The 21991-nt window shown below is 43.8% G+C and overlaps 1 protein-coding gene and 1 long non-coding RNA gene across 3 annotated transcripts in view; both read right to left on the minus strand.

Moving 5' to 3' along the window:
• Positions 1-1377, minus strand: part of KAT7 (lysine acetyltransferase 7) — a 35969-nt gene extending 34592 nt beyond the window's left edge. For both annotated transcript variants that reach the window (XM_052658889.1, XM_052658887.1), the window contains exon 1: positions 1227-1377. In XM_052658889.1, coding sequence (XP_052514849.1) covers positions 1227-1241 — 15 coding nt within the window. In that variant the 5' untranslated portion in view covers positions 1242-1377. The remainder of the gene's footprint in view (positions 1-1226) is intronic.
• A 6159-nt stretch (positions 1378-7536) lies between these two features.
• LOC128064382 (uncharacterized) lies at positions 7537-11417 on the minus strand. Its single transcript, XR_008200991.1, has 3 exons — positions 11264-11417; positions 9718-9753; positions 7537-7664 (listed from the first exon to the last, which is right to left on the minus strand). It is a non-coding gene; the product is annotated as an uncharacterized LOC128064382 (long non-coding RNA).
• Between the last annotated feature and the right edge of the window lie 10574 nt (positions 11418-21991).

A 21991-nucleotide genomic window follows, 5' to 3' on the forward strand; every position in this document is an offset into this window, starting at 1 on the left:
CAAATATTCCAAGGCTAATCTGCCCAGATACTGAGTGGAGGCTCCAGAGACAGTCACAGAAAATTGGCAGAATAAAAGGGGAGTCTTAAAAGTCATCCAGTCCAATTACTCAGATATTGAATCCCTGATTATCTCTGACCATCACCTTCCTGGCTTGATCATGGAATTGAGTTCTTCTCTCCCGGCTTTTACTAATCTACTTCCCATCTTACTCCATAGTAGACTTAATTGCTCTCTCACTTTCGTGCCATTAAGCTTTGTCTATTACTGCCAAGTAGAGAATTTACTAGATCCTTTCAAGTTATTTACGAGTCTTGTTTTCCCCATCAGACTCAGATTTCCTTAAGCCAAGGATCATGTCTAATTAATTTCTGAATCCCCAGCAGGTAGCAAGCAGTCAATAAACGTTTGTTGAATTAGATTTGTTCTGGAGTCCCGGCTCTGCATTGCCTAACTGAGTGGCTTGGGGTACTCCATTAAGCCTGTTTGTTTAGCTGAGAAAAGAAGGGGTTGGGGTGTCCCTAGGTGATCTCATAAACCCCATCTAATTTTAGAAAGTTTCTGATTTAACGAACTGCATTTTGTAGGCGCTAACTAAGCAGACAAGGAAAAATCACAGCTTAGGAGCAACAGGCCAGAATGAGATCCCTGGGGAGTGGGCGCTGGTTTTCCACCACCCAGTTCTCGGCTTTGTTCTGTCCCCCGCGGGGAAAGGAAGGATGCTCCAAAACTCTGCCTCTGTGAGCATCATCAGACGGAAGGGAGGGGATTCGAGCCACCCAACCGCGGTCCCGATAAACCGCGCCCCCACAGGACAGACTGGCAGGCCTAGCCAATCAAGAGAGGAGAGATCGTTCTCTACGGCCTGTGGGACAGCGATAGAGCCGGGCCCATACACCGCCCCCACACGCGGGGAGGTGACCGTTGAGCCCAAATGGGCGGTGTCACCAGCCAATCAATATGTTTCTAGACGTTTCAGCGACCAATTAACGAGAAGAACGCCTCCGAGCCAGGCAAGCAGAGGGCGGGAATAGTTGCAACCATAGGCCGAGGCCAGGGTCGGGCCCACATTTTTCTGTTGGGTATGGACAGAAGAGGGTTGCTAAGCTAGGTTCGGGGGAGCGGGAAGTTGGAACCCAACCATTATGAGGCGTGGCCAACTGCGTCATGTTTCTCAAACGACTGGCCTTAGAAACCCGCCATCCCTCCCGTCCTGTTCCTCTCACCTTCCTTCGAGGCATTGCCGGCTGCTGCGGCCCGACGGTTATGATTCGGGCAGCGGCGGCAGCAGCAGGAACGGTGGCTCCGGCGGGCTCCGTGGCGGCCTGTGTAGCAGTCCCAATCCTGCGGACGATCCCAAGTGCCTCCTGCTTCTCAGCGTCTAGAGCCTTCTGCGCAGGCGCCGCGGGCTGAGGCGCTTTTTCCTCCACTTCCGGCTGGGGTTTGCGTCACATGACGTTCGGGTCAAAGAGGATGCTGGGAGGTTCGTTACCCTGGTGAGGCTACTGAGCGCCATTTTGGACTTGGGCAGGAAGTGGCTCTGGTGGTGGAAAGTGGGGCCAGCCAAGTTTAGTTAGGGGAATGGCACCCTTTGTAGGCGTAGGTAGCCATTCCTGTTTGGGGCAGAAGCCAGACAATTGAAGTTAACGGTTCTCATCTTTACCTAGGGCAAAATTTCCCTTCCTGGTCGTTTTAATTTCTGAAGTCGAGGAAGGAAAGCCCCAGAATCCATCAGGTTGCTGAGATTTAACCCCTTCGTCGCCGAATTGGCTAAAGGACGTTTCCGTTTATGGGCATAAACTCAAAGTTGGGAAGGGATATTTTGCAGATGAAACAATTTTAACAGCTATCCTGTGTCAAAATGGTGAGGAATGGGAGCTCGGGAAAGGAACGAAAGGGTAGCGTCCATCGCCAGGAAGTTTCTTGTCTGGTAGAGGAGACATTGTCCTTGCCCTTTAGCAAACATCAAGTAGATTAATTCGTTCAATCGCGAAAGGAGACCGAACCATTCTCCAGAAGCTGTAGCTCCAAAGAAGAGCCAGTTTAGCTCTGTGGTGAGCACCCGTCTCCTTACCCCATCCTGTATGGTTATGAGCGCCTTGGGTGGCCCGCAGGATGAGAATGTGTGTGCATCTGTGTGCGCCAGAGCCACAGAAGCGTTGAACTTCATGAGCCCAAGTGACCTCTCGAAATTCAGCTGCTTCAGCCAACAGTTGAGGGACGGAGGAACAGGAAGGAATATTTTTAGTAAAGCTGGATCTCAGGCACTGATTTTTAAATAATAGTGAGGGAGCCTCGAAAGAAGAAGTTGTGGAAGATGTAAGGCTAGACGAGTTTAAAGGCAGGGAAGTGGATAGCAGACGATGAGGATTTGAGTGAGTGAGTGAAAGTCGCTCAGTCGTGTCCGACTCTGCGACCCCAAGGGCTGTAGTCCGTGGAATTCTCCAGGCCAGAATACTGGAACGGGTACCCTTTTTCTTCTCCAGGGGATGTTCCAACCCAGGGATCGAACCCAGGTCTCCCGCATTGCAGGCGAATTCTTTACCGGCTGAGCCACAAGGGAAGCCCGTTGAGGATTTAGCCTTGCTAAAAGAAGAGCCTTGAGAAGACCAAGGCTTGACCCGGAGCGCATGGGTGGGATCCAGGCAGGCTCAGTCGTTAATTTAGATCATCTGACTGATGTGCTAAACAGAGGACTCTGAAGGATTGAAGTTCCAGACCCTTAGCTTACACTCTCCTTGGAGATATTCTGCGTGCTTAATCCCTCAGTCGTGTGTGACTCTTTGCGACCCCATGCACTGCAGCCTGCCAGGCTCCTCTGTCCATGGGATTCTCCAGGCAGGAATACTGGAGTGGGTTGCCAGACCCTCCTCCAGGGGATCTTCCCAACTCAGGGATCGAACTCAGTCAGGTCTCCCACCTTACAGGTGGATTCTTTACCATCTGAGCCACCAGGGAGATATTCTAGGCTAATGTTAAGGCACACAGCTTTGGGTATTTTGTTTTTATTATTTTAGCTTTTAGTCTTTACTATAGATACCTTTGAATAACTTACTTAGTTTGAAGTGCACATAAGATCTTAGTTGGAAAGGGCTCCTGCTTATTCTTTGTTTGTATCCCCTCAGGACTTAAGCATTTAATTTCACACCGTTACTTTTATTCTGCACTTACTGGTATGTTCCTAAGGTTATTTTTTAGTGTTCTGGCTCCCCAGCTGTTGGTAAGGAGATCTTATGTTAAGAGCATGTCTCACTTCTTTAATACCATCCTTAATAGTGCTCAGGCCATCCTATGCTGTGCTTAGTCCCTCAGTCGTGTGCAACTCGTTGCGTTCCCATGGACTGTAGCCCGCCAGGCTCTTCTGTCCATGGCGTTTCTCAGGCAAGAATACTGGAGGGGGTTGCCATTTCCTTTTCCAGGGGATCTTCCTGACTCAGGGATGGAACCCACATCTTTTGCATTGACAGACGTGTCCAGCATTGGCAGATGTGTCCTGCATTGGCAGATGGATTCTTTACCACTAGCGCCACCTGTGAAGCCTACAGTAAATTCTTCCTGGTCAACCATAATATGTTTACTGTTTCACAGTCTGAATGTATAGCACTCAAAGATGGTGAAGTATGCCTCCCTGGAAATTAGTATCTTAGAGTAAAATCTTATCCCAACTTAACTATTCATCATACAAACACCAACATTACAGATGTTCAACATTAATTAATCACTTACACTGAATTTTCAAACACTGCAGCCAGCACTAAAAGAGTTTATGGTTTCATTTACACATGGTTCTTGCCCTTGGAAAGTATACCCTCTAGCAAAAAGATGGAAAAACTAACACCAGTGGGATAGAAATGTGATCGTAAGAAAAGTGTGTACTAAAGATGAAAAACACCTAGGTATGTTTAGGATGGAGAGGGGGAAATCCTGAAAGCTTTTTCTCTCTCTTCCTTTCTTTTTCTGAACTACACATAATCTTTACTTTGTTATTTTCATCATGACACAGTTATCACTCGAAGCAGGAACTGATGTTGGTTTCATCAGTTACCTTTTGCCAGTTGCCCGCTGCCTGTCTCATCTGCCAGACTTCACATAGGTAGCTCCACTGTTCTTGCCTTTACACTTTCATACAGGCTTTTCTTCCTGCCCTGATGCATCGCTCAGCCTTCTTTAATACTCACTTTCTTCCGAAGGCCTTTCCTGACATTCTTTCTAAGGTATGAGGGCACAGTGATGTCTGTTACTCCGCACTTGCTGCTTTATATGTACTTTTACTTATACAGCTTGGTAGATGCGCTGTTTCCCTCACTCTGTGCCTAACAAGCAATAGGAAAAGAACTCCTACGTGTTTTATTCATCAGCTCTTCTAGTGTCCAACACGGGGCTTTGATGTCAGATTTAGATTTGAATTTCAGCTCTGTCACTTTCTGTCTGCACTGCTCTTGGACAAGTTATAAAATTTACCTGGGTCTCAGTTTTCTCGTCTGTGAAGTGGAGATACGAATAGCCACTTTAAGAGTTGTTATAAAGATTAAAGGAAATGATTGTTATAAAGAGCTTACCACAATATGGCTGTAACATCTGAATGTTTGTGACTATAACTTTATATGGTCTCAGTGGGTTGTTTGCTTTTTTTCTATTGAGTTTCACTTAACTCAAAATATACAGAATGATTACCCAGGCATTATATATTAGATATTGAGTCAAAGCAAGACAGACAAAACATCGTGTTTCCCTAGGTCAGTAAGCTTGTTGTTCCAAAACACGGTAGAGCAGTAATGGAAAAATAGGAAAATGAGCAAAGTTCAAAAGTGGTACAGAGGAGGAAATGGATTTTATCTGGAAGCTTTAGGAACGTATGCATGAAGGAGGTGAACTTCATAGGACAAATAAGTTTCCCTGCAGACAAGGAGAAGAAGGACTTTCTTACAAAGGAAACAGCGTGTGCAAAAGCACAGAGGTGTGGAGCAGCCCCGTGTGTGGGTGGCTGAAGGCATGACTAGATTTGGAGTGGCTGACATAAAGAAGAGGCAGGAACAGTTTGGGGAACCATTTAAGTGTCCTGCTGAGGAGCCTGGGCCGAAGGTGAGGGGGAATCTCTAAAGGATTTTAAGCAGAGGAGTTCCACGATTAGGCTTGCACTTTAGAGATCTGTTTCTGGAAGCTGTGAGGGGGACTGATCAGAGTGGCAAAGAGACCAATCAGAATGCTACCATAATAATAACCTTACCCAGAGTGGCGGAGGAACCAAACAGGGCAGGGTTAGCAGGGATAATCTTTATGTATGTTCCCGTGAATTTTCTTCCTCATATCTGTATCTCCTCTCCTCTGTTATATTTGAAACTTCCTAAAAGATCCCTCAATCTCCTTTCAGATGTTCCCCTTGCCAGTAAAATGATATATACCATATTTCAAATACAAAGTATAGTTGTCCATTGTTTGTTTCAGAGGCCTAGGAGTTCCTCGAGATTGGGAGGCTTGCCTGGCTGGCCTCATCGTCTCTAGCTTCTTTCTTGCTGGCATCTAAAAGGGCTCGGTAAATGGGATAGCCACTGCCAGGTGTTGGCTTAGTTAGGAAAGACTTGCACAGAACCAGTCGTCCTTTCTCCTCTAAGCCTCTTTCTGACCAGTAGTGGTTAAGGACAGCAGTTTCTTCTGTGTGCATAATAACTGTCCTGTAAGGTGAGGAAGCATGCCTTGACCTTTTAAAGACAATGCTAGTGTAGCCAGGCCAGTCTCATAACTTCTGAGTAAAAGTATTGACCTAGTCCCTATCCCTCTGTGAAAATCTCAGAATTTGCTGATGTGACCATAATTCATATTAAAATCTTTTCATTTACAGCTGCCTTAAAAATAGAATCAGTGAAAATATATGTTTTTTTTTTAATTGAAAAAAAAAACAATAGAGTCAGTGAGATCATCTGTGGTTCCTTCTTTCTTACTCTTGCTGGATAAGGCCAGGAACTTCTCTTACCTTTTTGGCCACTTGTTAATTTGGTTCTTGGATCACCTTGTCCACACCCACCTCCAGCCCTACCCTGGGGGAAGGTATTGGACAGATCCCAGCAAGCTCAGGCACTGTTCCCCGCCTCTGCAGCTGGGGTTATAAATAACCACCAAAACTAAACAGTCAAATAAGTACATTTTGAAAATTGCTCAAATTGAAAAAAAAGATCACTCTGATCCTGACTGAGTAGCAGTTTCCCCACTCCTGCCCTTCATTTCCCCCTTTCTTTCACTTATCTACCTCTCTTCTCTGATCCAAGCTCCCTAGGGAAGCCAATCTAAGCACAAAGCCCTCATACAATGAAGACATCTTTTCCCTTATTTGACAGGGGCAAAGCCCTCCAGGGCTGTAGTTATAGTTACACAATGTTGTTATAGCAGCAGAGGCCTCAGGGCAACATATGTTCCTGGGTGGTAATTGGGTTTGCTTTAACCGACTGTCTCTCCGTTTCTGTATGCCCAAATTTATTTATCAAGAAAACCAGGGAATTGCCATTATGGATGGGCCTTCATTTTCTTCTTTTTTTTAATTCCAGCAAAACCAAATTCTTTTTTATTCCCAGGATGGAATGTATTCAGTGATCATGGGTTGAGACGTTTTAGACTGAAGTTATTTTCATTTATTCATTCAACTAATATTCATCGAGCATCTGACAAGTGCTATGCATTGGGTAGGAGCTGAGTGTACTCTGTGAATAAACAGACAGGTCTTTTCCTCCTAGAGCTGTTGATTTAGGACCAGTGTGTAATAGTAGGGGCTGGGGGAGTATGACATACACCTGCACCAACCCTCTCCACCTTTTCAAAAGTTATTAATCCAGTGTAATAACACTAAATAAATGTTTGAAAAAATAAGACATCCTTAATCTCACTGTTGCTATAGAGCTATTTTTATTGTTTGCGTATTGCCATCCAATTTTTCTCCACATGCATACATTTTATTATATGTGCACATTTTGCATAGATCCACTCATTGCTTGCATGAGATTCCATATTTTTTACAGATTCTTAATATCTCCTTGTTTCTCTGTAGTCCTCGTAATTATAATTGTAATTGCTGTGTAATGTTGTAATGTGCACTGTGACATAACGTGCTCTGTTTGGGATTATTGAGGTTCTTTTAAGTCAGATAATGATGCAGTGAGTGTCTGCATGCATCTGTAGCTCTCCTGTTTTTATTTCTACCTCTTCTACATTGCTTGATTTTTTCCCCCAAAGACTTGTCCAAATTTAAAGTGTCACCATCCTTGTGGGAGGATACCAATTTTAAGATGTTCCCAGAACTGAGTGTTACCACTTAATAAAATCTTGCAAGTTTAGTTTAAAAAAAAAAGAAAACTGCACCTCAGATGTGCTTTTCATTTTATTTCTAGTTAGGATGGACTTCAGTCTTCCATGTGTTTATTTACTAGTCCTGTTTCCTCTTCCATGAAATCCTGTGCATTACTCATTTCTCCACTGAGGGCCTGATGATTTTCTTTTTAAGTTTGATTGAAAGACGGAGAGACAGATGCTTTGTCTGAGCCACATTCAGCTATGGAGTCCATGTTATGGAGAAAGGAGAACATTTGCTTCATAATGATTTCTCTGGTAGTTTCTCCTCACTCTCTCTCTGGCTTCTCTATTACCTCTAGTGGTAAAGTCTTTGTCAAGTATGCGTGCTATTGAGAAAGAGAATGAGATTATGAACAGAATGTGTAGATGACATGGGTAAAAGCAGCGAGGAAGCAGGTTATGTCTTTCCTCAGCAAGAACTGAGGAGCAACTTGAAAAAGCTGAAGTCACTCTTGCCCACTACAGAAACTTTGAAGATGGCTTATAGACACTATTTTCCTGGTTACCTAGGAGAAATTGAGTCCTAGAAGAAAAAATAATTCACAAACCAGTCAACTTCAGGAGGATGCAAAATGATCCTGCATTCTACCATTTGTAAACTGAGGGTCATTTCATTTGTTGGGAGATGTTTTCCCCAGAATAGGGGCTAGGAATGGGTTTCTCTGAGTCACTTACACATGCTTAGTCAATCTCCCTTGTGACTAATTGTCCCCAGATGTGAATCAACTGCCAGGGTGAGGGATGCAAGCTACAACTAGGAAAATAATTTCTCTATTTAAGGTAAGTCAGCACATACATGGTCCAGACTCACAACCTTGGACTACTTAGTCTTGCTCTAACCAACTGAAGTTACTGATCCAACCCAATCTCGGGGGTGAAGGATGATTTTCTTACTAGTCTGGAAATTACCTGGAGATGAGTGGGCATCTGGTCATTTTCTTTCCTGCCTAACCTTGCCGATAGATGTCACTACACCAGAGCATATTCTCCAAAGATAGGCTTAGAAGGAAAGAGAGGGCTTCAGAAAGGCCCAGTCCAACCATCTTGACCCTATTCTCCCATGGCTTCCATTAATAACTCTGGAAAACGATTAGAAATATGTATATACATGGCTCCAGACAGTACTAAAGCCTGAACTCAGAAGGCCAAGACCTCAGGTTCTGGGCAGAGTCAGAGTTCTTATCCAGAGGCCTTCCCCAGATGGGGTGGGGCATACAGCTGCTGTAGGAAGGGTGGCAAGACCATTTCAATGGGGGTGTGCATATGATAGACTTATCAGGGAACAAGAGCCATAGTCTTGGGGCTCTTCCAAATGTCACTGTGGAGTAGATACCTCAAGCAAAGCACTCCACCCACCCTCCACCCTTGCCCCTCTGTCCACACTGACAGGGGCCATCCCTTGCCTGAGGGTTGCCAGGCTGGGGCTGGTTCTTCAGCTTTGGGCCTTCAGAGGGCCAGCCAGACATAGCCACACCCTGCCAGGAAACTGGGAAAGTTCCTAATAGTTCAGACTGTCATTACTGTTCTCCTTCAAGACAAATCTAAGTAGCATTAATAATCCAGGGAAATGAGCTATTCTATAAAGACTTTGGTTCCATAATCTTCTGTAGGATAAAACTGAAATTCTTACCTGGCCTGACTACATTCTCCACAGATAGGCCTAGAAGGAAAGAGAGGGCTTCAAAAAGGCCTAGTCCAACCATCATGACCTTCCCTGCATTATCTGCCCTCTGGTTAATTCTCCAGCCCATCCCATACAACCTCATTCTCTGTGTTTTAACCTCATTGACCCTCCTGCCCTGGTTCCTTCCACCTCAGGACCTTTGCACATACCCTTTACTCTGACTGGAAATTTCTTCCCTCATTCTCTTCTTCACCTCTTTCTACTAATCCTTCAGATCTAAAGTCAAATGTCATTTCCTCAGGGAACTATTTCCCAAAGCTTCTAGATTAGACCAAAGCCCTAATTTCTACACTGTTACAGTACCCTGCGTTTTTCTTCATACCAGTTGTCTCAGTTTATAATTATATATCTATTTGTATGTCTGTTTAATCTAGATTCTTTGCCTTCTGTCCTCCCAATGCATACCCTAAAGGTTGCATTAAAGCAAGTGTCCATTTTACTTAACCACTGCATTCTCAGCACCTAGGAAGGTACATAGTACTTAACAGGCACCTAGTAACTATCGGATGTATGAAAAAATGGCAGTAATAATAATAAATAAAGGAAGTTAGAAAACACGAAATTACTCTTGTACCCACATGCATAAAACATTTGTAGATGTGTCTATATAGTATCTAATTATAGTCACTCAATTCCTAAGACATATCAGAGTCCAAAGAAACTTTTAAATTGGTCAAGAGGAAAGTGGAAGTTACCTTGTGAGGCAAAGGCTCTGATCCATCCATGTGAAACTATAAAGGAGATAAGTACAGATTTATTTACTAAATCCCCAAAATCAGTGCAAAGGAAAATTTTTTGAAAACTAGACTATGGATTCCCCAGAGAAGAGACTGTGTGTTATTTATCTCTATATCCCCAGCACCTAGCATGATGGGCACATAGTAGGAGCTCAAGAAATGTATGTTGAACTATTTTGTTGAAGCTTAAAAGAGGTAGAGGTGGGACTGGGGATAAAGTAGAGTACAGTTTTTCACTTGGGAAATCTGAGAGCCAGAAAAGTATGAATAGGGTCAAGAAGGGCTCCTTTACATGTATGGACAATAGCTATACAATAGACTGTTTCAGGGACATTAGGGCTATTCAGGGCCCATCCCTTGACCTTTTGAGATCATCCTTATGAAGGGCAATTACTATGCACTCTCACAAAGTGCATCGTCTCTCCACCAGCAGGGACCAAACTCTAAGCTATATAAAGCATTGATCTCACCCTGCCTCACACTGTTATCTCCAGTGCCCTCCAGACTCTTGGGCACATGCCCCGTTGGTTCCATGGGCATATTCTACTCTGGTTTTCACCAAAGAAGGGAAAAACCCAGAAGGTGGTGCCCTTCAAACAGAAGTAAAAATGGCTGCATCTCTCAGGGCAACCAGAGCCTGGGGCTGGTATTCCTGAGCCCACAGCAGGGAGGCCATTAGCCCCGGTCCCAAGAATCCTTGCAAGCAGCATCCCTGGCATTTAGCCTTCCATCCCTGGCACTTAACCTCAAGCCCCTTAAGTGGGGACATTTCAAACAGTTTTTCTTAGAGCCATGGAGGGTTCAAAAGAATTCTTGCACATTAAAAAAATAAATCCTCCAAAAACAGCTATTGAGCTACTTGATCTCACTTATTTCTTCCCTCTCCCAGCAGTGTGGGGCTTAAAGTAAAGGTTGAGGACTTGGTTGTATGTTCATTAGCCTTGTTCCAGCCAGCTCTGCTGGTCTCATCCTACCTGGTACCAGCAGGGTAAGGGCTGTGTCTTTCAAAGACGACCCTGAGGCGTAGGCAACACAAAAATAATTTGACTCTTGTCAGTGGTATGCTGATGTGTCATGGAAACTAGTCCCAGGGGCTTGTCGCCTCTGACTTCCCCCCTCCCCTTACAGCAGTCTATAAATCACTGAGTATTAATATTGTCTAGAGGACCCTTCTCTCCCCACCCCTACTCTGGGGCTCCCCAGCAGGCAAAAGGCTGCAAACTAAGCAGGGAGAAAAGAAGATTGGGCAGCAGGCAGGGGTGCCCATCATTTATCAACCAAACGCAGTGGTTGGTGGCTCTTTCCAGCAGTGCTCTGGCAGGCTGGGCAGCCAGTGCAGCCAGTGTTTTCTGTCAAAATGGAGAGTACAGTCCAGCAAGAGTTCCCCTTATTTGGCTGCCCCACCCCAGAAGTAGGGAGTCAAGGCATGAGTCCTTTTCTTTTCTTTTTTGGTTTTGGTGGGTTCAGAATTAAAACACACTTTTGGTCCTGGATAGATTCTTACCTCCTTACCACTCTCTTCTGCCAAGTCTTCCGTGGGGCCTCCTCTTGTAGCTTCTCTTTTGACCCCACGAAGAGCTTTCTCACTTTACTTGGCACATTACGGAAGTTTCTTAAGAGTCCCAGTTCCAGAGCTCTGGCAGGCTTTCTTAAAGGGCAGCACCACTCTCCTCCTCCTTTGATCGTCTCTGGTTTCTCCTTAATGGAAATCCCCCAGCTTCCCCATCTCTCTCTCTTTCTCTAAGGTAGGAAAAACTTGGAGAAAGGAAGTGCATTTAGTCCACTGAACAAGAGACATGCTTTCGTCAAGAAGTTCCAAAAAATGTTCCAACCCCCTCACCAAGAACAGCTGGAACCTGCCAGATTCACCTCCATAATTTCTGAGCATTGCTTCTCTGCAATATAAACAAAGTCAGAGTTCTAAGGGAGTTTAGGACCCAGCAAAGTGACAGGGAGGCAGGGAAGTGGATTATACCATGACCGATCTGGACTGTCTTCCTAACTCTGACCTTCAATTTCTGGATAAGGAGTGGACCTCTGGGTCTGCATCCCTCTGACTTAGTCCTTTGATCCCCTCCGTAGTGGTTATAGAGATAGTCTTTGAAAGCAGATGGACCTGTCTTCTCTAGCTGCATAAACTTCAATACATTTCTTAACCTTTCTGAGCCTCAGTTCTCTACCTGTGAACTGGGGAGAGTTATGTCTACTTACAGGATATAATAACTGTGACTAAGAGTTAAATAATATTACATGGGCAAATTACTTAGCCTATAGGACACTCCCAGTAAGTAGAAGTGGTATTCTTCTATGCCTTTCGGCCAGGGCACATGGCCTATAGCATTCTGAGTATATTGCTTTCTTCCTGGGGCCTTGATGTTAGTGTCTCCTCATGTGGCACAAGCTTCATGGGCATTCTGAGGAACACAGACTCACCACTGATTCAGAGATCCCAGGATTTCTAAGCTATTTGGGGAAAAAATCAAAATTTGGTGTATATAGCCAAAAAATTGACAGGGTTGAGATCTAAACCCTGGCTTGAAATTCTAGGCAAACACCAGTAGATCAGAGAATTGGATGGAGCTTCTGGGTGGGACTTCCAGGGAAGGTACCAACTTGTGTGATGCTATCAGACTGTCATGGAAGAAGCAAGACCAAGCTAAATACACACTATTTTGTAGATTACCAAGCCTTTGCCTAAGTTGAATGGAAGCAGGGGTTACAGAGGCCACTGGTGGAATGTACTGGAACATTCCAGGGCCTTCTGCTGCACAACACCACCCCTTGAGCTTATAGCCATCAGGGTCTTCCAGGAAGAACTGGGTACAAGGACCTCCCCCTCCACCATGCACAGCAAGAAATCACCTGTTCTGAAAGGAGCATTATTCTAAATGATACCAAGTTACTAAGTGTGGGGAGTGTCAGTACAGTCTTTTGGGGCTTTTTCACTAGATAGAGAGACTTGGCTGCTAAGGCCATTTTATTGAGTGAGGAGCATCTTGTGGAAAAGATCTGCTGTGTACAGGATACCCACAGGAAAAGCCAGGAACAGGCACCTAATCAATCAGGGCTTAAGAGTTGGATGAGATATAACTTCATTTTTCAGTAAGAAACAGATTTACCATGAAGCTAATGAAACTCAAGAGTCAGAGCCCCTCACTTGCACAGAACCCTTCCAAGTCCTTATCCCTAATTCTATAATTATTTTACTATTTAACTTGAGGAAACCTCAAGTAGTTATAAGCCTTAGACTTCACAGAACCTGAACCCTTCCCTGCTTTTAGTCTGAAGGACTTTTAGCATCAACCTTCAGGAGTGATCATAAACAGTTTGAAAAACGAATACTTAAATAATCAACTTTGCCGCAATATTGCCAGATGCAGTGGCATGCCCTAGTAACTGACAAGAAATAACAGAGCAAATGTGTTCCTTTGCTTGGAACTGGGGAGAAAGGGGACTTCCTTGGTGGCTCAGTGGATAAGAATCCGCTTGCCAGTGTAAGGGATATGGGTTCAATCCCTGGTGGGGGAAGATTCCACATGCCTCGGGGCAGCTAAGCCCATGTGCCACAGCTAGCCTGGGCTCTAGGGACTTCTAGCCGCAACTACCAAGCCCACATGCTGCTACTACTGAAGCCCACAGGCCTTTAGCCTGTGCTCCACAATGAAAAGCCACCACAGTGAGATGCATGCTCCACAATGAAAAGGAGCCCCAGCTCGCCGCAACCCAGAGCAACTAAAGCTTGTGCGAAACAACAAAGATCCAGCACAACCAAAAGTAAATAAGTTAATTAATTAAAAATTGGCGAGAAAGGACAAACATATAAAATGACAGAAGAGGAATTATGAAGCTACTCATAAGCTAGCACAAAATAATGGGCCAAACACCTAAGTCCTGGAGGCATCATTACTGTCTCACAGGATTAGCTGAGGAATGCTTGCAGGAAGTGAGGTCTGATTGGAAGTTGAAGTTGATGATGAAGACAGTAGACAGGGAAGCTTGGTCTGCTGCAGTCCATGAGGTTGCAAAGAATCAGACATGACTGAGTGACTGAACTGAACTGAGGGGGAATATCATCTCCAAAGCACAGAAGATAAAACTATGGACACATCTGTGGTGATATTTTACAGTTATCTATTACAAAAGCCCTTTAGATAATATTCTTGGCTCTGAAAATAATTTCTGAGCCTGTGTCCTAGGTCTGAAGGAAATCAAACTACAGCTCAACTTTCACATCACTTGTCTCTCCTGTTAGATTTATAGTATCTTTGAACTGGATTTTATGGTACTCGATTCTTCATTTGGTACATGGTGTGAGGGTAAGAGAGAGGATTAGATGTGAAATTAGATGAAGAATGTTTAGAGTATTGTAGCTTATTTGCCCAGGGATCATTGTATTTTTGAGGCTGACCTGGATAAAGTAAATGGGAACAATGGTGGGGAAGAGAAAAGTCTAAAGTGGTGTGAAATGAATAGGCCTTTTGGTTTATACGCAGTCTTCTAGGGATATACACAACCAGCATTTCCTCTCCAGAGACTGATCTCTAAAGGACCTTGGAGAGTCATGTGTGGGGGATGCAAACTGTTCCCACCAAGGTGCTGCTCTAGAAAGAAGATGGTCCCTCAAGGTACCCATAATCACATGACACTGCAGAACTGAAGTTTATTTTAATTTGCTTTTTGTGAAGCAATATCTGCATGCTGGTCATAGTGCTAGGTGTAGTCATTAGACTGAGGACCAAGACATGTCTGTTCTCCTCGAGAAACTTACATATTTTAGTGAGGAGGACACTTAGGAAGAATGCTAACCTGGGTATTTCATAAGTCAAAGAACCAAACCTTTTGTGTCTCACAGCGACCTTTTATGGATATCATCAGTTCAGTTCAGTCATTCAGTCGTGTCCGACTCTTTGTGACCCCATGAATCGCAGCACGCCAGGCCTCCCTGTCCATCACCAACTCCCGGAGTTCACCCAAATTCATGTGCATCGAGTCGGTGATGCCATCCAGCCATCTCATCCTCCGTCGTCCCCTTCTCCTCCTGCCCCCAATCCCTCCCAGCATCAGGGTCTTTTACAATGAGTCAACTCTTTGCATGAGGTGGCCAAAGTTTTCAAGTTTCAGCCTCAGCATCAGTCCTTCCAATGAACACCCAGGACTGGTCTCCTTTAGGATGGACTGGTTGGATCTCCTTGCAGTCCAAGGGACTCTCAAGAGTCTTCTCCAACACCACAGTTCAAAAGCATCAATTCTTCGGCGCCCAGCTTTCTTCACAGTCCAACTCTCACATCCATACGTGACCACTGGAAAAACCATAGCCTTGACTCGATGGACCTTTGTTGGCAAAGTAGTATCTCTGCTTTTGAATATGCTATCTAGGTTGGTCATAACTTTCCTTCCAAGGAGTAAGCGTCTTTTAATTTCATGGCTGCAGTCACCATCTGTAGTGATTTTGGAGCCCCCCAAAATAAAGTCTGACCCTGTTTCCACTGTTTCCCCATCTATTTCCCATGAAGTGATGGGACCAGATGCCATGATCTTCGTTTTCTGACTGTTGAGCTTTAAGCCAACTTTTTCACTCTCCTCTGTCACTTTCATCAAGAGGCTTTTTAGTTCCTCTACACTTTCTGCCATGAGGGTGGTATCATTTGCATATCTGAGGTTATTGATATTTCTCCTGGCAATCTTGACTCCAGCTTGTGCTTCTTCCAGCCCAGCCTTTCTCATGATGGACTCTGCATATATAAGTTAAATAAGCGGGGTGACAATATACAGCCTTGACACACTCCTTTTCCTGTTTGGAACCAGACTGTTGTTGCATGTCCAGTTCTAACTGTTGCTTCCTGACCTGCATATAGGTTTCTCAAAAGGCAGGTCAGGAGGTCTGGTATTCCCATCTTTTTCAGAATTTTCCACAGTTTATTGTGATCCACACAGTCAAAGATTTTGGCATAGTCAATAAAGCAGAAATAGATGTTTTTCTGGAACTCTCTTGCTTTTTCAATGATCCAGTGGATGTGGGCAATTTGATCTCTGGTTCCTCTGCCTTTTGTAAAACCAGCTTGAACATCTGGAAGTTCATGGTTCACGTATTGCTGAAGCCTGGCTTGGAGAATTTTGAGCATTACTTTACTAGCACATGAGATGAGTGCAATTGTGCGGTAGTTTGAGCATTCTTTGGCATTGCCTTTCTTTGGGATTGGAATGAAAACTGATCTTTTCCAGTCCTGTGGCTACTGCTGAGTTTTCCAAATTTGCTGGCATATGGATATCATAGGGGTAGGTATATCTTTTTCATGAAATGTTCCCTGAAAAGATTAGCAGGGTCTGACACACATCAGAGATCTCTCATCCATATACATATCTAAATCTTTTTTTAAAAGCAGCTTGATTGAGGCATAAATTATATACCATAAAATTCACTTGTTATACATGTATAATTCTATGATTTTTAAAAGTTTATAGAGTTGTGCAACTATCAGCATATTCCAGTTTTAGATCATTTCTATCACCCCAAAAAGTTCCACTGTTCCTGTTTGCAGATAATCCCTGCTTCTACTCTCAGCTGGAGGCAACCTCTGATCTGCTTTCTCTATAAATTTGCCTTTTCTAGATAGTTCACATAAATGGAATCATATAATACGTGGTCTTTTGTATCTGGCTCCTTTTACTTCGCATATTGTTTTTAAGGTCCATCCACATTGTAGAATATATCAGTAATTTATTCCCTTTTATTGCTGAATAGTATTCTCTATAAACGGAGAAGGCGATGGCACCCCACTCCAGTACTCTTGCCTGGAAAATCCCATGGGCGGAGGAGCCTGGTAGGCTGCAGTCCATGGAGTCACGAAGAGTTGGACATGACTGAGCGACTTCCCTTTCACTTTTCACTTTCATGCACTGGAGAAGGAAATGGCAACCCATTCCAGTGTTCTTGCCTGGAGAATCCCCGGGATGGGGGAGACTCGTGAGCTGCCGTCTATGGGGTCACACAGAATCGGACACGACTGAAGTGACTTAGCAGCAGCATTCTCTATAAATTCTTTTGGAAGTTATTTATGTTTTGAGGCAACACTGACCAGGATGCAGGAGCCCTGGTCTTCTGTCCTGCCTCTTATTTGCCAACTGACCTCTACCCAGTCCTTCCCTTGTCCTGACGCCCACTTCTCCATTCGTAAAATGAAGGGACTAGACCGATCATACCCAGTCTCTAATGGTTCTTTGTGTTTTTCATGGAGTGCCACTAGGTCCTGTATACCAAAATTTTGATGTCTCATTTACCCATTTTGATGTCACATTTACCCTTTACCTATGGGTCAGGAAGATCCCCTGGAGAAGGGCATGGCTACCCAATCCAGTATCCTTTGCCTGGAGAGTTCCAGAGGACCCTGGACTGTCCACGGGCATCACAAAGAGTTGGACAAGACTGAGTGACTAACACTTTGACTTTTTTTTTTTTTAAACATGTAACAAATCCTTTATTGTGAAGATGAGGAAACTTCAGTTTTAAAAGGTTGAAGTTTAGCAAGAAAAGTTGATTCCCACTGAGAGGAAAAGAAGAGCTAAGGAGTGAACATTACCCAGTCTGAGAGATGGAGAATGAACAAGTGAGATAACCCACCGGGAGACAGAAAGTGGTGGGCTGCAGCAAGGGACAAAGTGTGTCAGACAGAGTACCGAAGGTCAAAATCCAGGCCACAGTTATCTTGGGAGTTAGGGCAGGGATGCAGGGAAAGGGAGGCCCCCAGAGTGGAAGAGATGTTGAGGGCTAGCCCCCCTCCCTACTCTGTTCCCATAACCTCATTCATTCCCTCAACACTCCTTCTCAATCCCTCTAAGGCTGCTCTGCTCCTTCAGCTCTGACCCCATTTCCTCAGGATCTCGTTCCCTGAGGAACCAGGCTTGACATTTCAGACAGAGGCTGAGGGAAGGAGGTAGGTCAGAAAAAGACACTGTGTTTCTGCGTCATTTTATTTTTTGCCTTTATTATTTTGGAACCCAGGGGCCAAAGATGTAAGTACTTATACATTTACCAGGAAGTTCAGAGATAGTCCCAGGTACCAAGGAATATCAAGACTTTGCTAATCTTTGCTGAACAATTGCTCCTGAGTATCAGATTCTGGACAATAAAATGGTGATTTGGAATTTCCATTCTTGTTGGTAATTGTGGCATAAATGTACAGAGTGAAGGATCAAGGTGCCCCAGAAGTAGGGCCAGACAGCACCTTCAGAACTGGAAAGCTTCTCTTGACTATGACAACCCAACTTTCTCTTAATTCAGTAGCCAGTGGATCCTATAGATCCTCTGATCTTCTAGAAATCTCCAAAGCCTTTCAGCCTTGGTAGCCCTTCAGACATCTGCAGCTTTTAAGACCCCAGGCCTTATAGGGACTGCTTGGGGAAGGACTATACCTCTGACCCCACACTTGTAGGAAAAATAATTCGAGTCCTCATTTATTTGTGGCAGCTGTGGACATCCCAAGAGCAGGCTAGGATCAAGGGGCTGAGCATTTGCTGTTGGAACCTTCTGAGGAAAATAATTCTCCCATAGATGAAAAACAATTTATTGATATACTTGGTGTATGTAATCCTCCACTTTTGATGTTTTTGAGTGCCTGCCTCTGACCTCCCTGAAAGCAGCACCCAGAACATGTCTCAATCAGAACAGCCTCTAGACCACTTCGGCTTCCAGGCTTCCAGGCCGCTGGGTTATGAACTCCAGAATAAGAAGTATGTCTCTGAATATTATTGTCATTGCATAGTGCCTAGCTCTGTGTCTGGCACATAGTGGTCATTTCAATAAATTTGTGACAAGCAAATTAATTGGTGACAATCATGTTGATAAAGATGACAGAGGGACAATGACAAAGGTTTTCTTGAAGCTAGAAGATGCTTTTAAGGCAATACATCTCCCCTTGGCAGCACGCAGTCTCCCCCAAACCCTGGCTTCTTCTTTTTTAAAAAAATGTTTTTTTTAATTTGGCTATGTCGGGTCTTGGTTGCAGCATGCAGGTTCTTTAGTTGCAGTATATAGGATCAAGTTCCCTGGCCAGGGATTGAACCCAGGCCCCCTGCATTGGGAGCATGGAGTCTTAGCCACTGGACCACCAGGGAAGTTGTAAGCCCTGGCTTCTTTAATTAGAGGAAACAGACAGGAGTTGATCTTCAGATGTGTCTTTATCCTCCCATCATGTCCATGCCAGGAGAAGCAACCAGTGATAGAGAAGGGAATGAGAGACAGCTGCTTGGGCATGATACCTGGGGTAAGGAGAGGACAGGGATCTCCTCTGCATGCCTGCCTTCGCATTCCTCCAGCTGGGCCACCTTAGTGTCTTTAGCCAGCTTATCAAGAAGGAACACGACTCTCTGGATTCAGAAGATCCAGTTCTTCAGCTGTGCCACCTCTATCAACTCTTCTTCCGCTGTCTAGGCCCTCTATTCTTGGTACTTTGGCTTTAAAATAAAATTTAAACTCCATATCCTTGAGATTGCCCTCTTCTCTCTAAGGGAAGAATGCCACTGCCCAATAATATGCCATTTTCTCTTTAGAACAACTCTATCAGGTTGATAAAGCACAGTTGATTCTGGCACAGAGCAAGAAAGTCATTTGTCCAAAGTATTTCAAGATTCCTCACTCCGGGCTTTTACCTGTAATACACACCATATGGCCCAACCAGTAAAAATCACACATCTTCTAAGACTGCCTGAGAATTTACATGTTGTGTCCTAAGATGGACAAAGTTGTCAGGTAAGAACAGATTTTAAGAGGCCAACTGGCCCACACTTTGGCTATCAGGCAAGTTAATTGTCTAGAAGTTTAGTGTGTGTTGAGAAAATACTTGAATCTGAAATCAAAAGACCTAGATGTTTGTCCTGGGTCTGCCATTTACAAAGTGGACAATCTTAGGCAAGTCATCTAAGCCTCTGAGACTTAGCCTTCTGTAAAATAGGGACAATAATATTTTCATTTTCTACCTATAGTACATATAATAGTCTACCTATTATGCACTTGTGAAAATTAAATGAGATGGTGTATGTGAAAGCTATGAAGTACGAGACAAGTGTTAATTTTAACATCTCAGCCAAACTGTATCTTTGGAGACTCTTTATGTAAAATGTAAATAGTAATCCTTCTTTGTTTACAAGAAAGTTTCATAATAACAGAGATTAGGAGTTCATCTCTGGAGTCAGGCTGCCTGAGTAACCTTGGGCAGTAAGCAATCTTGCTTCTTTCTGAAGCCTCCATGAAGAGGAGATAATACCCATCTCACAGGTATGCTCATGAGAATTAAATGAAGCAATGCATGCATGGTGCTTAGGATATACCTGTCATGGAGAAAGAAATTCTGTGAATGTTAGCTGCTACTATTACTGATTTTATTAATGAAGTGTGCCACAATGAGGCAGTGTAGTCCATTAAGATCTGATAGAGATCTGAGTCAAGAATCAAAAAGAGTCACCTTTTTGGACCTCAGTTTCTCTACCTGCACCATAATAAAAATCATGGTTTCCTTTTTCTAGATTTTCATGGGGATTCAAAAAACATATATGAAGACTTTGAACTAATTGGAATGTTATAAATTGTAAGATTTTCTAAAATTGAGTTATTTATTAGGACTAAATTTTTATCAGTTCATCAATTTTTGTTCATTCCTATCTGCCTTTGGTAAAGTTGTCCACTTCATAGAAAAGGAGTACAACATCTCCCTGTCAGTAAAAAAGATTTCAAATATCATCTTAAAGTACATTCTACAAATCTGCAAGAATGTACTCTTTGCAAAGAAAATTTTTCTTTCGGGTGTTCCATATCCTCAATTTGTTTTCTGCACATAGGCTGATTTTAATATTCATCCAACTCTTGAATTTCCACTTTGGGTATTATCTGGTTTCAATATTTAATCCCAAAAATGACCTCTCATTGCCTTGCAGCATGCTTCTAGATTACCTCCTTTTTTCTGGTTATTAATAGTTAGTATGGCTTCAGGGAATACTTTCATTTTAACATTAAACTGGGAAAAAACAGAAATAGAAAGATAAATCTGTAGCAAGATCAAAAATAGATATCATGGCTAAATATAAATCTGGAGGGAATTATCTAATTATTTGGATGGTCCCTTATCACAGACAATCTAGGATTGATTGCCTTTCACTTTTTCTACATAAGAGAACAAAATGGTTAATGAATACCAAGAATAATAATTTTTTTCTTTTGAAGAGAATAATTTTAAGCAGTAATTAAGTGCTTTTCCCCCTCAAACGTCTCATGTATATATTATAGCATGTGATTTTCACAACGGCGTGCATTCTCTTTGTGGCCCATTCGGGTTCATTTTGACTTGTAGGTCAGAGAGCATTGAGCTGGGAAGACCAGGATTTGGTTATGGAGTCACTGTGTAGATTTGCTCTACTTTCTCAGTTACTTTGTTCCTTCCACTCTGCTGAACAGACTTGGAATGGACAACTCTGCTCCTTTTCAGTCTCAGTTTAATTTACATGCTAGCAGCTGCGTTTTTAGGTTGGACCAACACCAAGTAAGGACTTGGATATGTGAAGAAAGACAAATGTGGTGCCACATGAGGCACAGTAGCTATTAAGTTACGGATATAATGTAAATCGCATGCAAATATTATGCAAACTTTTCATTAATTTGTAGAAACTTACTTTAGAGCTTGCAAGCAACATTGGGATCCTATGGGGATTTAAAACTAATGTTTTTAGGTTAAACCAAAAGTAATGCTTTTTGAAGTTAGTGCTTTCTTCATACTTACCGGGACTCAATTGCTGAAAGTTTGACACTCCTCTCAGCTCCCCACGATGATTTTACTACTGCTTTATTCCATCTTACACCCGGCCTCGGCCCCGGCCCCGCCCCCACTTTGCCTGACGTCACGTGGCATCGTATTTGCATACTACCTGGGACTGGGTGTGACGCTCCCCTTTTCTGCATCTTGTCATTGGCGGTACCGGAGAACCAGCCCCCTTCCGGACGGACCAATAAGCGAACTCTCGGACTTGGGGCAGCAGGAGGTGGTGGGATGGAGGTGGGGTCTTGGAGTTGGATCGCTAGGCATATTAACCAATCATCCTCTGGTAGGGGAAGATCAAGCCGCGGATTGGTTGGAAGGAGGGGTCTGGGGATCCGTAGGCCAATAAGGGCTCTGGGCTGAGGGGGCCGGTCTCCGCCCCGTAGGGCAGATAAGCAGCTGCTGCGGGGGTTGGGGGCTGTGTGGGGCTC

Source organism: Budorcas taxicolor, chromosome 19 (assembly GCF_023091745.1).
Source record: "Budorcas taxicolor isolate Tak-1 chromosome 19, Takin1.1, whole genome shotgun sequence".
Lineage (NCBI taxonomy): Eukaryota > Metazoa > Chordata > Mammalia > Artiodactyla > Bovidae > Budorcas > Budorcas taxicolor.